Source organism: Thunnus albacares, chromosome 7 (genome assembly GCF_914725855.1).
Source record: "Thunnus albacares chromosome 7, fThuAlb1.1, whole genome shotgun sequence".
Lineage (NCBI taxonomy): Eukaryota > Metazoa > Chordata > Actinopteri > Scombriformes > Scombridae > Thunnus > Thunnus albacares.
In genome coordinates, this window is record NC_058112.1 from 12867746 (window position 1) to 12881676 (window position 13931).

The window sequence follows — 13931 nt, forward strand, 5'->3', positions numbered from 1 at the left end:
ATTATCCTGCTCAACAGGGAAACCCAGACATGCAAATGGGACCTCCATCAAAAAAAAAAGCAATTAATTTTTGGTTCACGTCCCTCCCCTCGCAGAACATCGCTGGATTAAGGTGATTTTGTAAAGTGCATGCTAAATCTCCCATTAGAATCCTGGGGTAGTAATAAATCCCAACCATCTCCTCATTCCTCTCTAGCCAATACCATAAATCTACATGGTGACAGGGCTTGTCGTGGGGGCTGCTGAATTAAACATGCCAACCTTCGCAACACTCCCCCTTCCCCTCACTGGCAGAATAACTGAGCAGAGGGACGAACTGTGGACTAGGAGAGAGAGAGTGCCCTGACAACCGCCCCGCTGAGCCGTCAAACATGTGCTGTGACGTTGTTGCTGTGTCCAACTGCGGGAGCTGCGGAAAAGGGAGATGTTTGCCAATTGTGTGTGTATATGTGTATGTGTATGCGCTTGTGCATCTTCTGTGTTGACAGTTCATACCTAGGGCCAGAGGTTTGATAAGGCACTGATTCATTGCCCTGTGGTTCAGCCTGCCACTATCGTCTTCCTACATCTCCACCAAGTTGAAATCAGACCTGTAATTCCAACCCAAGGCTAACACACTGTGATGAGCGCGTGTGTGTGTGGTTAAAGGGGACATGCTAGGTGAGACAGTGTGAAGCATCTGTGAGTGTAAGCATCTTCCTGTCTGTGTGGAGAGACAGTTGCCTTGTTCTTTCCATTTTTCCTCTAATTACCCTAACCATGCAAGTGTGTGTGTGTGTGTGTGTGTGTGTGTGTGTGTTGGTGTTGGAATGAATAATGAATGTTTATACAGAGTGTGACATTTTTTGAGTGCTTTTGCTCATGTGTGTGTGTGTGTGTGTGTGTGTGTGCGTGTGTGTGTGTGTGTGTGCGTGTGTGTGAGAGCATTGCATGCATGATAGGGTGCAAGGCAAAGTCTGTACAGATCCAGTATGACAATCTGCCTTGTAGATAGAACACTGAGAGAGGACGAGTGTGTATGAAGAGCGAGAGAGAGGAAATAGGAGAGAGAGAATATGCAGCTTCCATAGAACCTATTTCTTCTGTTTGTAAATGGGTATAAATCCCTGACATGAAACAAGACAGGAGAAGAGGGAGCTCTAATGGCCTTGTCCAGGTCCTGCTAGTCATATCAGCCTCATATCCAGGCCAAATAATGTTATTCTCAAATGCAAACAAAACTCACAAGCGCTGGTAGATTGTACAGCATGCTACATACCCATCAGACCAATGAGCAACTGGCTGATTGGCAGTTTCCCATGGTGATGATTTGAGCTGACAACATTGACATTTGCTGATCATTACAGTCCAGCTGTTAAATGTTCAGATCGGATAATATGTAACCTAAAAACGCACACCAGCGACTGTATAGATTGTTCAAATGAGAATATGGCGGTCTGAACTGGCAAATCACCATCCCTGCTAATGCCACAACTATTTTTAGCCAGGCTAATGGCATGTCTCTGGGGATGGCAATGTCTGTCTGTAGGTCGGTCCACCACATTGGTCCAGAGAGAAATATTTCAACAATGATTAGAGGGACAGAAGTTTTGTTAGACATTAATGATACCCAGGCATGAACCCAACTAGCTTGGGTGATCTCATATCGTTTCCTCTAGCGCCATCATGAGGTTGACATTTTTGCTTTATAGTGAAATGTCTTAACATGAAATTAGGCATGGATGACCATGATGCACAAAGGATGAATATTTATCATTTATGGTGATGGATGATGTATCCTAATGACTTTGGTAAACCCCTGACTTTTCGTCCAGTGTCACCGTGACGTTGACATTTGTGGTTTTGAGTGAAATGTCTCAACAACTATGGGATGGATTGCTATAAAGTTGTGTCCAGGTTTTCATGAACCTCTTGGGATGAACTGCCATGACTTTGGCGACACCCTGACAAGGTTTATGACCAAATACAGTACCTGCAAAATAATGACATTCCCATAATCCTCAGCTGTACTTAGTGTTTAGCGCCAAGTAGTAAATGTTAGCATGCTAACTAACAAAACTAAGATGGTGAACATGGTAGCTGATAAATATCAGCATGTTAGCATTGTCATGGTGAGCACCTTAGCATGCTGATGTTGGTATTTATCTCAAAGCACCGCTAGCATAGTTGTAGACTCGTAGGGCCCTATCTTACGCCCAGCACAAAGCGGCACCAAACGCGACGCAAGTGCTTTTGTTACTATAAGACGTAATGACGAATAAAATTGTCTAATTATTTAACCAAATCGTTGCAATACACGTAGGTATTTAAACAGACAGACAACAACAGATCAGATACAGATCGACTTTCCTACTGCATGAGGAACACATGAGGAAATAAATAAGGTGAAAACAATGATTAAACTAACAAAGGAAATAAATCTGCACAGCTTCTAGCTGCTGCCAGCAAAAGGATCAGCACCTTGGAGAGCTGATCAAGTACTGATAACTGTGTTGATGATTCTTTACATGATCAAAATTAATGATTTAATTTTTGAGCAATATTTAACAAATATTCTTTAACAGTACAGTGATCAGGTTTCCGTACTTTCAGCCATTAAAACCCTGCTGATTTGACCTGTTACTCCATTACTGAACAAAACTATTTTAAAGAAACCAAAGCTGTAATTAAAAAAATAAACCTTTTCAAAAATCAAACGATACAAATACATTTGCAACAAATTAATGAACAACCACCTGACATCCCCAGACCACCAGTTTAAGGTGGTCTGGGGATGTCAACGGGAGGGTTCAGGAGCAGCAGGGGCTGGTGTGCTCGTTATGAATTGTGCGCTTTCACTTTGCGCACGAGCAGATCCGTTTCCTCTGCAGGGAAGCGTTCCTTCTTACTACTTGGCAAATGCACCATCATAATAGCAATCCACCAAGGTGCAAGCGCACCTGGCTTTTAAAGGGAATGGGAGATGATACTCTGATTGGTTTATTGCATGTTACGCCCAAAACACACCCATGATTAATTAGGAGACAATGGACAACCCCTTTGAACGATGCGCCATTTTTCCACTGTTAAAGCAAAAGTGGATTTACCCTAAATGCACTTGCACCATGCGCTTCAGACCATGCACTTTAGATTGTTAAAATAGGGCCCGTAGTCCTGTCAAAAGAATATACATTGATTTTTATTTCTGATTGAAATTTGAACATTTTTGAATGTGCCTTTACCCTTATTTCACAATCATGTTATAGCCATTATACAAGATAGATGGTGCTTTACAGTCAGGCGGCTAAAAAGCCTAAAGGCATTGCGTGTGACTGACTTTAAAATATTACTCAATCTATCAGAATTGGAAATAGAAGGTCATTTCTACACCACGGCGGGAGAGCTGCATCCCGCCAGATATGTTTTGCCATGGTGATGAAATACCACAACATCTGCACAGTTGGAGTTCCTGCTGTCTGCCAACTTCTTCCTCACTGCACTTCCTCAATCACTTTTCTCTCACTTATTTTTGTCCTGTCGCTTTCTTCTTTTCAAATAATTGCTCGAGAGCACAAATACACACCCATGTCAACACATTACAACACACATGCACTCACCACAGAAGCATCTGCTTTAAGGGGGGAGAAAGTGAGCTGTAATTAACACATTTTGATTCATTTTTTTATTTCTCATACTACTTCCTCACAGCCTTCTCTCTTGACAGAACGCACAAGCCAAAGAAGCTTCCATGACAATGTGATTATTAGATGGGACAGCTAGAGAAGTCTGGGTGGGTAACTTAATGAGTAGGTGCAGAGAGTAAGAATTAACAAGACAGTCTGGAAAAAAATGAGTGCAGCACATAGAAAGGCTGCTCTGTATTCATAAATAACGAAGTAGATAATAACACATCAACACGTTTGACGATGTGACATGAATATGGCATGTTCTGCCTCAATTTACAGTTGCAGAGACAGTAAAGGAAGACGACTACTAAAAAAACAAACAAAAAAAACGAGTATGGTTTCTAAGTCTAAGGGACACAGTATGATGTTCAACAGCACAAGGTTATCAGGAGGGGTATTTGTTGAAGCAGATATAACAAAATATGGACCACTGGAAGAGATAAAATGCTCATACCAAGAAACTTGGTGAAGTTTGCCACCAGAGACTAACCTATTGTTGCTGCTTTGTGCACTAGAGCCTTCTGAAATATTATTTGCTATGCTCTTTTTCATTTTTCATGCTTTTCCCTTCTGTATTACCAGCCTAGCCAGAAAGCTTACTGTAGTTTCCCCATTTTCATGCACGTCCCCTTTTTCTCTTCTTTCCTCTTCAGCAGTCACCCCACATCGTCCTTGTTGGAGTGGTAATACATCTCTACAGGCTACACCTTATGCACATCTCCCCTCAGCCTGGATACACCATACCTGTGCTTGACTTCAGTCTTCTTACATTCACCACTAGAAATACTTTGCCTTTATCATTTCTTTCCTTGCAGCATTTTGTTCCTTGTATGTCTTTATTACTATGCTGCTTAGAATAATGTTAACACACAAATGTCTTCTATTTTAACTTGTCCCTCTGGATAAGAACATCAGCCTTACTTGTGAAATATGAATTGCAAAAGGTTCTGAACCCCACTACTTTGCGTTAAATTTAGCCTTTTTTCATACTTAAAGGCGGAGTTCAACAAATATGAATATTTAAAGAGTCCTGTGGTGCTCCTTGTTAAATTGTTAAATCCTTTTTTTCTTATCAGCTTTTCAATGTCAGCAGAACAAAACTGACAATCATTCCTTTTCTCAAGGTATAAAGTGTCTATGCTGACACTGATCTCTGAAGAAAAGCACTTCAGCACACATAACACATGAGCGTGCATGCAGTACAATATGTCTGCGAACACACCTTTGCACACATGCTCTATACACACAAACACACACACACAGATAACAAAACAGCAGGGAGAAGTGCAAGGAAAGGTGTGTGGGAGAGAGATGTATTTTACACACATGGATTAACAATCCATTATTCATGGACACTACGGGCTCATTGCATCAACACAAACACAGCAGTAACCCGATTTCACTGCACTACAGCCTCGGATGCATCGCAGACACTTAATGCCGACTCTTTGCTCCCTGGTATCACAGACAACAACACACAGCACTCGGCACTGCTCTCCTATCTATCCATCCACAAGGCAGATCAATACAAGAAGCACTCTTAAAGCTCTGGTCAAAAGCTCTACACACTGTGTCCCTGGCTCAAGCACAAGTCTATAGGAACTGAACGACCACAGGATTCAGCAGCAGTGCCACTAGAACTCCGGTGAAATTCAAAATCCTGTAGTACATCAAACTTATCAGGTGGCAAATCCCCACTGCAGTCAAACCCAATATCAAAAGAGGCAGTTTCTGTTTGGAAATGCATTCATACCTGTCATGTCTGTTTCACAAAAATACATTCTTACCTGTCTGGTCTCTTTTGCATTTTGACAGGTGGTATACAGTCATGATTCATACTCTCCACTTTAACAAGTATTCAATTAGACAGCCGCTTTATCCCAACTTGCTCTTTGAACCATTATATTGCACTAGAAGGCTTGGAAAGAATCTGGAGGCTCCCACAAGCAAAAGTAAAATGAATGGACACTGCTGAAGCCACCCCAACTCTAAATCTGAAGTGTTTTTATTTTGTAGGTAAATTTGTATTCAGGAAAAGTTTCAAAAGAAACAAAACTGCCATTAGTCATCACAAATGACAAAGCTAACAGAAGCGTGCACACACATACATAATCTTTTTTCTACTTATTTTCTCCCTTCTTCCCAACACTTCTGCACACACCCCTCTGAAAACTGTATTTGATATAAGTTATGGTGGTGTTGACAATATCCACACATGCATGTGGCCACAGACAAAAAATGAACACACACACACAAACACACACACACACACACACACACACACACACACACACACACACACACACACACAGAGTTTAGCTAGCTATCCTTGTTAGGACATTGCATTGACTTCCATTCATTGTGGACAGCCTAACCCAAACCCTAACCATAACCAATTCATGCCTAACACTAACCTTAACCTAACCTCAATTCACACCTTAACCAGGACCTCAGAAATGATGTTTTGCCTCATTAGGACCAGGCTTTGGTCCCCATGTGGACAACTGGTCCCGAGAAGGTTGGTGTTTATACCAGAAAAGGTCCCAAAGAGGTAACAAAAACGCACATACACACAAATGAATGACATCTTAAAAAACTGAGGGAACCTTGTGCATGTGGTATGAATTATGCATGCTTATAGTCTCTTATCATCTAAACGCATGTCTCTCTATTTGTCAGTTGGGTTTGTATGTGCTTTGCATTCATTTGGGACCTCAGATCCACCCCTGTGGAATGGTGATAGCCAAGAGAGAGAGGAGACAAGACGACAGACACAGTGATGCAGAGAGGGACGGAGAGAGAAAGACAGAGAGAGAGAGAAGGAGAATTAATGAAAAGGTTTTAGTATATGGTCATAACAAGCAGCTGGGCTTCACAAACACACATGCACAGGAAAACAGATACAGATGCATCTAGCTGAAACATTTTAAATTATTAAATGAGGGCATGTTGACACACATACACACACACAAACAGAATGGCATAAGGGCAAGAGGGCCTGTAGTGGCTCCTTTTGTAGCAGGAGATGTAAATTTTTCATTAGAGGAAATGCAGCTCACTCCCTCCATGCTCCTCTTAGTTCTGTCCTGTGTCCTCTGGCCATGCTCCCCTGACACCTCCCTGCTTCACTCAGCCCATCTATTTGACCCAGTGAAGGGCAAGCAGCTCAGACTGACTGATAAGCTGTGTCCCAAAGTACCCACTTCACTTCCCTGTCAGCCCACTCTTCCTTGGTTTGTGAGTTCATGTGAATGTACACCATGACCGAGGGCGGTCTGAAGCCTTCACTCAGTGCGATATTGCGGACGATTTGGCCCTTGCCCCTTCTGTCAATGAACGCACAATGATGGCACATCACAAGAAGGGTTTTGGAAAAATTCTGAATTGAAGATACACGGGTATAGGATGCACAAACAGATCAGATGCACAATAACGATAAACAAATTTACACTAGAAATAGGAACCAGCACTTATGAATAGCACGTATCGCAAAACTTGTAGGCTCACCTGGACAGAGAAAGAAGAAATTTTGCGAGATGTGATATTTGAGTGTCGGTTCCCATTTCCAGTGTTGAGATTACAGTGGCGTAATCCCCCATTTATACAGTTAGATTATAGTGGGGGATTATTGGATGTAGAGCACTACAAATGTTGAAATTGGAGGATCAGGGGATGATGTGAGATGCAGCTGAAGAGTACAATGTTAACATTGAAAAATGTATTTCCTTTTAAAATAACTAGTATGGTTTTAGTTAAAAGCCACCAAAGAAACACCATATTGTACCATTCACTGTGTCATACACAGTGTGTGTGTGCGCATGGTGGTATATACAAGGGTAAAACTGACACGGATGAACTCTCTGCACGTAAGTTTCAAATGAATTAACTAACAATAACATATGTACATGTATAAATATAACTGATCAATTGTAATTATATCGGATTCTTAGATCATCACTATATTATTACTACTAGGCTAGATCATTGTGTAGTGTGAGGAAAATAGAGAGCGCATCATATGTAAGTATAAATTACTGTTGTAAACCTACAGTATGTGTGTGCATGTTAGAGAAAAACTGTAAAAGTATAAAGAACAGGGAAGGAAATAAAGAGAGAACCAGCTGTGTGTGTGTGTGTTCTGGGCCTTAGATGCATGATAAAGTGAGTGAAGCAGAGGACAGGAGCTCCTGAGATACAGTGGAGACATGAGTGATTGGAGCAATGAATGGGGGGACCTCGCATTGTAATTAGAAGTGTTACGCTCTCCAGCAGGCTTTACCATTTTAGTGTGATTACACCATGTGATTTATATGCTCAGAAGGCTGCCATCACTCTTGCTAAGTAAATTTGCCGCATGTCGCATAGCTTTAACTTTTCTTGATTCAGATGTTTTTTTCTTCTTCTTATATTCTATTCTACTATCGATTTACTGATCATTAAGAGGTTTTGACTGAGTCTGAGCTGAGAGACAAAGCACATTATGAAGTTATTGAGTTTTATGGTGTTTTTTCTTTTATTTGTTTAGAGAATCAGACACAGTTACTGTCACCTGAAGATTCCACTTTCTTGGCATCATACTTACTTTTGCCTGTTTTATTTCCTTTATTTGTTATATATACATTTAGCTGTTTTTCCACCATTCTACTCGTGCATCATTTTCTCTTTCTTCCTTCTGGGTGATACTTTTTTAGACAGTAAGCCCTGGGGTTTTACAAATATATAGTTCTTATTCCATCCCTCTTATGTCTTAATAATTTGTATTGGCAAATAAAATAGACCTCATGCAGATTTTCAAAAGAATATCAAGCAGGGTCTGGTTACAAAGTAAGTGAGTGTGATTCGCTCATATAGACGTGCCCCTTATAGTCCACATTTTTTTGTATGAATTGTCTTGTATAAAGGGTTGTCTAACCACTATACACATAACATAATCTACACTACTCAGTATAGCTTTCCAAAAGGTAAAGATGAGGCAGCGTGCTAATGGATACAAGAAAAGCACTTGGTACATATGGGGAAAGTTGCTTCAAATAAGCTTTTACTATTGTAGGCAAGTGTTTCTGCATTTCCTTGAAAATCTGCAATAGAAAATAAAGTCATACAATGACTTAACTCCATGGAGAACCTAGCCAAACAATGACAACTAACAAGTGTTGAAATATTTTTTTCTGAGTTTTCCTTTTTAGAATGTCTCTTCTTTAAGCCCTCTCATCTTCACTGCTATCCTTTATATGGTCAGAATGACAGGATATGAAAGCACAAGGGAAGACTCAATGTGGGAGGCAAAGAAAACAATGAGTTGCCTCCCAGAGAGAGAAAACTTAAAGATGACACTGTTTCCAAAAAATACTTAGAATTTCCTCTCCTTAAAGAAATGTTTCACTTCTTTTATTGGTAGATATGAGGGTATGCCAATCTTGACTGTTAAACTGCACTTTTATAAATAATTCAAACTTCCCTACTAGTGGTAGAGAAAAAGCCATACCATCTTATAGTCAGTTTAATTTCCCGACTGTTCCTGCGATACCCAGTATTCATTTCAACCTCTGTGTTCAGGGCTGTGGTACACAACGGTTACCATGACTTATTGCTACGACTCCAATTGTTCACAAGGCTAATATTTCAACACGCTTAAATTTGCTTTGCATCAAGTATTAATTTCTGTTTGTCTAATAAATGTGTAACAGCCAAACTATATAGCTCCTTTCGTGCTATTGGGAGGGAGGGGTCAAAATAATTAACAATTCTATATTAATTCCTATAACTATTACTGTATAACTAGCAAACTAGCTATCTTGACTGCTACAATAGCCACATTTAGCAACTAAACAAACAATGTTGTGTGGTAACCATGCGTATAGTCATATAATGCTGAAAAATGAATGAGCTTCTGTTAGACAGAATCTGACAAAAATCCTTATTCCTTATTATATAAATAGAAAATGTATTCTGGGCGACATCATGTTGCCTCCAAAACATATTTGTAGTTTATAAACATAATTTCTCTGTGACAGGATTGATATATTAGACACATTGTCACTTCCTTGTTAGCAAATTGGACTTTGCCACATGGGGTGATTGCCAATTTCCATATGCTGGCTTGCTATTGCTGTTTGACAGGGGGGAATTGCTATTAGTTTCTGTTGTTTTTCAGCATATCTCGCCAAAAACAATCTGAGGTGTTCCGTATTGGCTGCCTTAGCATATTAGGGAGCAGTGGCACACTATGAACCATTACTGATTGTTACTCCCATCATTAAAATCCTAGTGATAAGGATAAAAATCTTATATTCCTTTGAGGAGTGCTCCAGTGACTCCCTCTTAGTGGCTAGACAGTCAAAGCTCCCAATCTAAAAGCTTTCAGTTGTAGAGGCCAAAAGACAGAGAAATACTTCTACATATCTACTAAAAATAAATTTCCCAAGTCCCAACAGACCAACAAATTTAAGTCTAGCAAGCGGAATCCTTAGTGTACATCTCTTTGCCTCTCATTGACTGTCTCTGCATCTGTTTCCCTCTTATGTACGGTATTTCGGTCTCGGGAGAGAACATAAAATGGCTTTCTGGATTGAAAGCATTGCTGCAGCAATAAGCCCCTTTTCCCCCATCCTTCCTTTGTGTTTATGTGTGTGTAGACTACAAAATGTGAAACCAAATGGATGGTGTGTCAGTGGTTTGAGAAAGGTAAAGTCGCATGTGCTCATAGTATGAAAGAGAAACAGAATATCATTAATGTAATTTAAAATTTAATTGAGGTGTTTAATTATTTACCTTTAAATTCAATGTTCATATCAGACACACTAAATGTCATAATATGCCCTAAGATACTAGCATATCTTATAAGTTCGCACATTTAGGCACATTATTTTATGCATGTACAGTATAAAGTACAAAGATGTTGCAACAGCTACATAGATCCAGACGATAAATATTCTGATTTGCCTAATAGGAGTGTTCACATGGTACATACAGATACACACAAACGCATACTGCAAATTCTGTGCGCTTACACACAAGACAAACACATGCATAAATATATATGCAAAGTCAGGGACGGGAGGGTGTGGCGGTTAAAGCAGGGGAATGAAAGTGAAATTTGAAATGCATCCCATTAGAGGCAGCAGTGCTTAGAGGTGGTTGGGCTGAGGAGAGTAAAGGAAGATTTATATTCAGAGGAGGACAAATCTTGGCAGGCATGGAGAACCTATGTTAAGAGGCTTGGGGAGAGGCGGGGAACGTATTGATGAGGAGGTCCTGGAAAGATGCGTGTGGGTGCAGGATTGCGGTCCCATGGGGATACTCTGTCTACGGCAGCGATATGGGGCTCAGACAGCGGATTAGTGTTTCTGCTCCATAATCAATTTGCTGTCTGGATCCCATTGTACATAACCCTAAACATCCACTCCTTGCTTGATTCTGCAGAATCTTTCCCCTTCTGCTCCTTCTCTCTTCCCCCTCTAGTTTCACTTCATCCCTGTTCACCCTTTTGATTGGTTTTCCTTCAAACTCACACATGAAGCTTTCCAAACCTTCCCTCCTCCCAGTATTCCTTTCCAAAAATGTGAGGCATTTTCCACTAGCCGCATAAGATTCTGCACCCACTGCATTTCAGGGCGATATGGGGGACCTTTGAGAGTAATTATATCAGTGTGAATGTGTGTGTGTGTAGAGATGTAGAGGGTAACCTTGACCAAGGGCAAACTATTAGTTTCATCTCACCCTTGGGTCCAAGCTCGCTGCCATCTGCTCCAGAGCTTAGAGGTCATAAAACTGGCTGACCAATCAATAACATATTACATGTTGGCACCATGCGCCAGCCCTGCTCATGACTTTCTTGGCACATCACACTCCGCAGAGGAACTACAGTACATTTCCCAAAAGCACGCAGCATCACAATAACAAAAGTACAAAGTGAAATTAAAAATTCAATTTCTGTTTCTTAGACTTCAGAAGCACAAGCAAAGTGAGCATGTTGTCAATCAAAAGTGTTTTTTTTTTGTGGCACACAGGGCTATTTTTGTATTCAGCCTTCATTTTAAATAAAGTCTCAAAGAGAATAAGGTTCTTTTCTCTGAGGACAGATGTGCTGGCATTTGCTGAAGGTGTCTGAGTCTGTGCATGTGTGTCATTAGAGGAGAACAGTACTTTGAGATGAAAGCCCAGAGAGACAGCCAGGGGGGGAGGTAGGGTAGGTGAGTTGCTCCTGCTCCAGGTGAAAGAGGCAGAGAGGTTTTCGTGTCAACAGATCAACAAGTGTAAGACTGGGAGAGGACTATCCATTTCAGATTGTCTGACACAGATGGAGATAAAGGTGAAAGATGTACTCTAAGCAAAAAAATGACACAAACAAACTGTAATAGCAGCTGGAAAATAATATGGCTGCATCTGTCTGGACCTGTTTCTAACTCTCCCTTACACACGCCTGAAGGCACACATAATCAGTGTGGAGATAGTACAAATGTAAATACTACGCTGTATCAGAGGGCGAGACTTGACTCCACTAATGACACAACAGCTTGCCTTAACACAAGGGCGCGCATATAGAGTATGTGAGCATATAAACACATACACACACGTACACACACAGCTCCAGCCTGTCAGCCACTGTCCAGGGTCCTCTTATTGGACCAGGCAGATTGTCACCTCTTTTGATTCCAGCGGGCACACACAGATGAGAGCTACTAATTGCCTTGCTGGGGCACCAACGTGACTCGCATGTGACCGGATAGGTTTGGAGGCATTTGGGAGGGTGGATGTGCATAGGTGACCCCGTCTCTGTAGTGAGTATGTGAGTTGTTTGAGAGAGTCACTGAAAGGTGGCAGTGTAACAGGGACAAAGACTTGTGTGATATTATGCAAGATGAATACTCGACAGTCTCATGCTGGTTGATGGCGGAAGGACCTGAGTGAGGAGAGTTTGAAGGGTCCTTAGTCAGCGCTATAAAAAGGTGAACATGAATCACACTGGCAGTCTTACCTTGGCCTGGCCTCAATGTCGTGCTGAAAACAATGAGAGAAAGAGAGAGAGAGAGAGAAAGACAGAGAGAAAGAAGAAAACATTTAAAATCTTTGCAGCACAGGTGTTGTGGCTAACAAATAAAAGGTAAACAGCATAATTTACATCAAGTTGGTCCACAGCTGGTGTGGCTCTAAATCTGACCAATTAATTTTCACTTTCATCCACCAGTTGTGCTCATGTATATTCATGAGCTTTTAAAGGAACAGTCTGGAACAAAGCATCGAGTGAGCTGCGAACATGCAGGCTTTTCTTTTTTAACTTTAACTGGGTCTCAAAAGATTTGTCAATGTCAAAATGATGGACATGATTTGTTGACTGCCAGTATGTGACAGAAACACTGCAAGCAAAAATGGTATTGATGTACCAAATGCAGTATGCGATATTGAGTCACATTTCAAATTATGTCAATTCCTGGAGGATAAAGGCATTATTTCACAAGGCTTACCCATAATATTCAAATTACAGTTATGAATTTACAAAGAGAAGTATATTCAGTATTTAGCATATCAAACACACAGCTTCAGTATGTATGCAGCACACTTGAAATTGCTGTCATGAACAGCCAAACTTCTTGGTACACAATTGCTGATCTCAATTGGTCTGTTTTCAGTCAAGAGGACCTTGAGTACAAGACGGCTTTTTTCTTGTTACCTCATAATATTCTGTTCAGCATTGATTGTACTGTAGCACTGGACCTTGACTACCAGCACTAAAATGGCTGCGCCAGAAAGGGATTTTGACACTGTGTAAGTAACAGTGTCTTGAAGGCAGTAGCTCCTTGGCAGCACAGCAGATGAGAGGAGAGCTGACGAGTGGAGGCTGTGGAGCAATGACTGGCTGTCTGCCTCACTGACTGAAGATTCGGCTCTAAATTTGATTAGCTGCAGATCTGGACAAATACATAGTTTCAAATATTTGAACTGAGTGAGATTTTACTTGGTTTACCTTGTTAAACACCTCAATAGAATCAAGAGTCAATTTGTGTAATCAGGGTGCAAAGCTGGCGTTCACTAAAGAAGCTCTTGACTGGTTTCTGTAAGGCTGCCTTACTTCTATTTCTCCAATCCGTGGTTAATTAACTGACTGACGGGTTTTACGACTACCAAAGGGAAGAAGAAATGTGAAAACTCCCTAGTCAAAGTCTGCTTAAAATTAAAAATTGTAAATCCACTGTTGCCTTTTAAATATATTTGATTAAATGCATTAGAAACACAGAAAAACTATGAACACTAATAATGCTGCTGGAT

General features: G+C 40.8%; 1 protein-coding gene across 4 annotated transcripts in view; it reads right to left on the reverse strand.

Annotated features, from left to right (window-relative positions):
* The window catches only part of trim44 (tripartite motif containing 44), a 48540-nt gene that overhangs the window by 16191 nt on the left and 18418 nt on the right, over positions 1–13931 (reverse strand). For all 4 annotated transcript variants that reach the window (XM_044356736.1, XM_044356739.1, XM_044356737.1 and 1 more), the window contains exon 5: positions 12643–12665. In XM_044356736.1, the coding sequence (XP_044212671.1) occupies positions 12643–12665 (23 nt within the window). The remainder of the gene's footprint in view (positions 1–12642; positions 12666–13931) is intronic.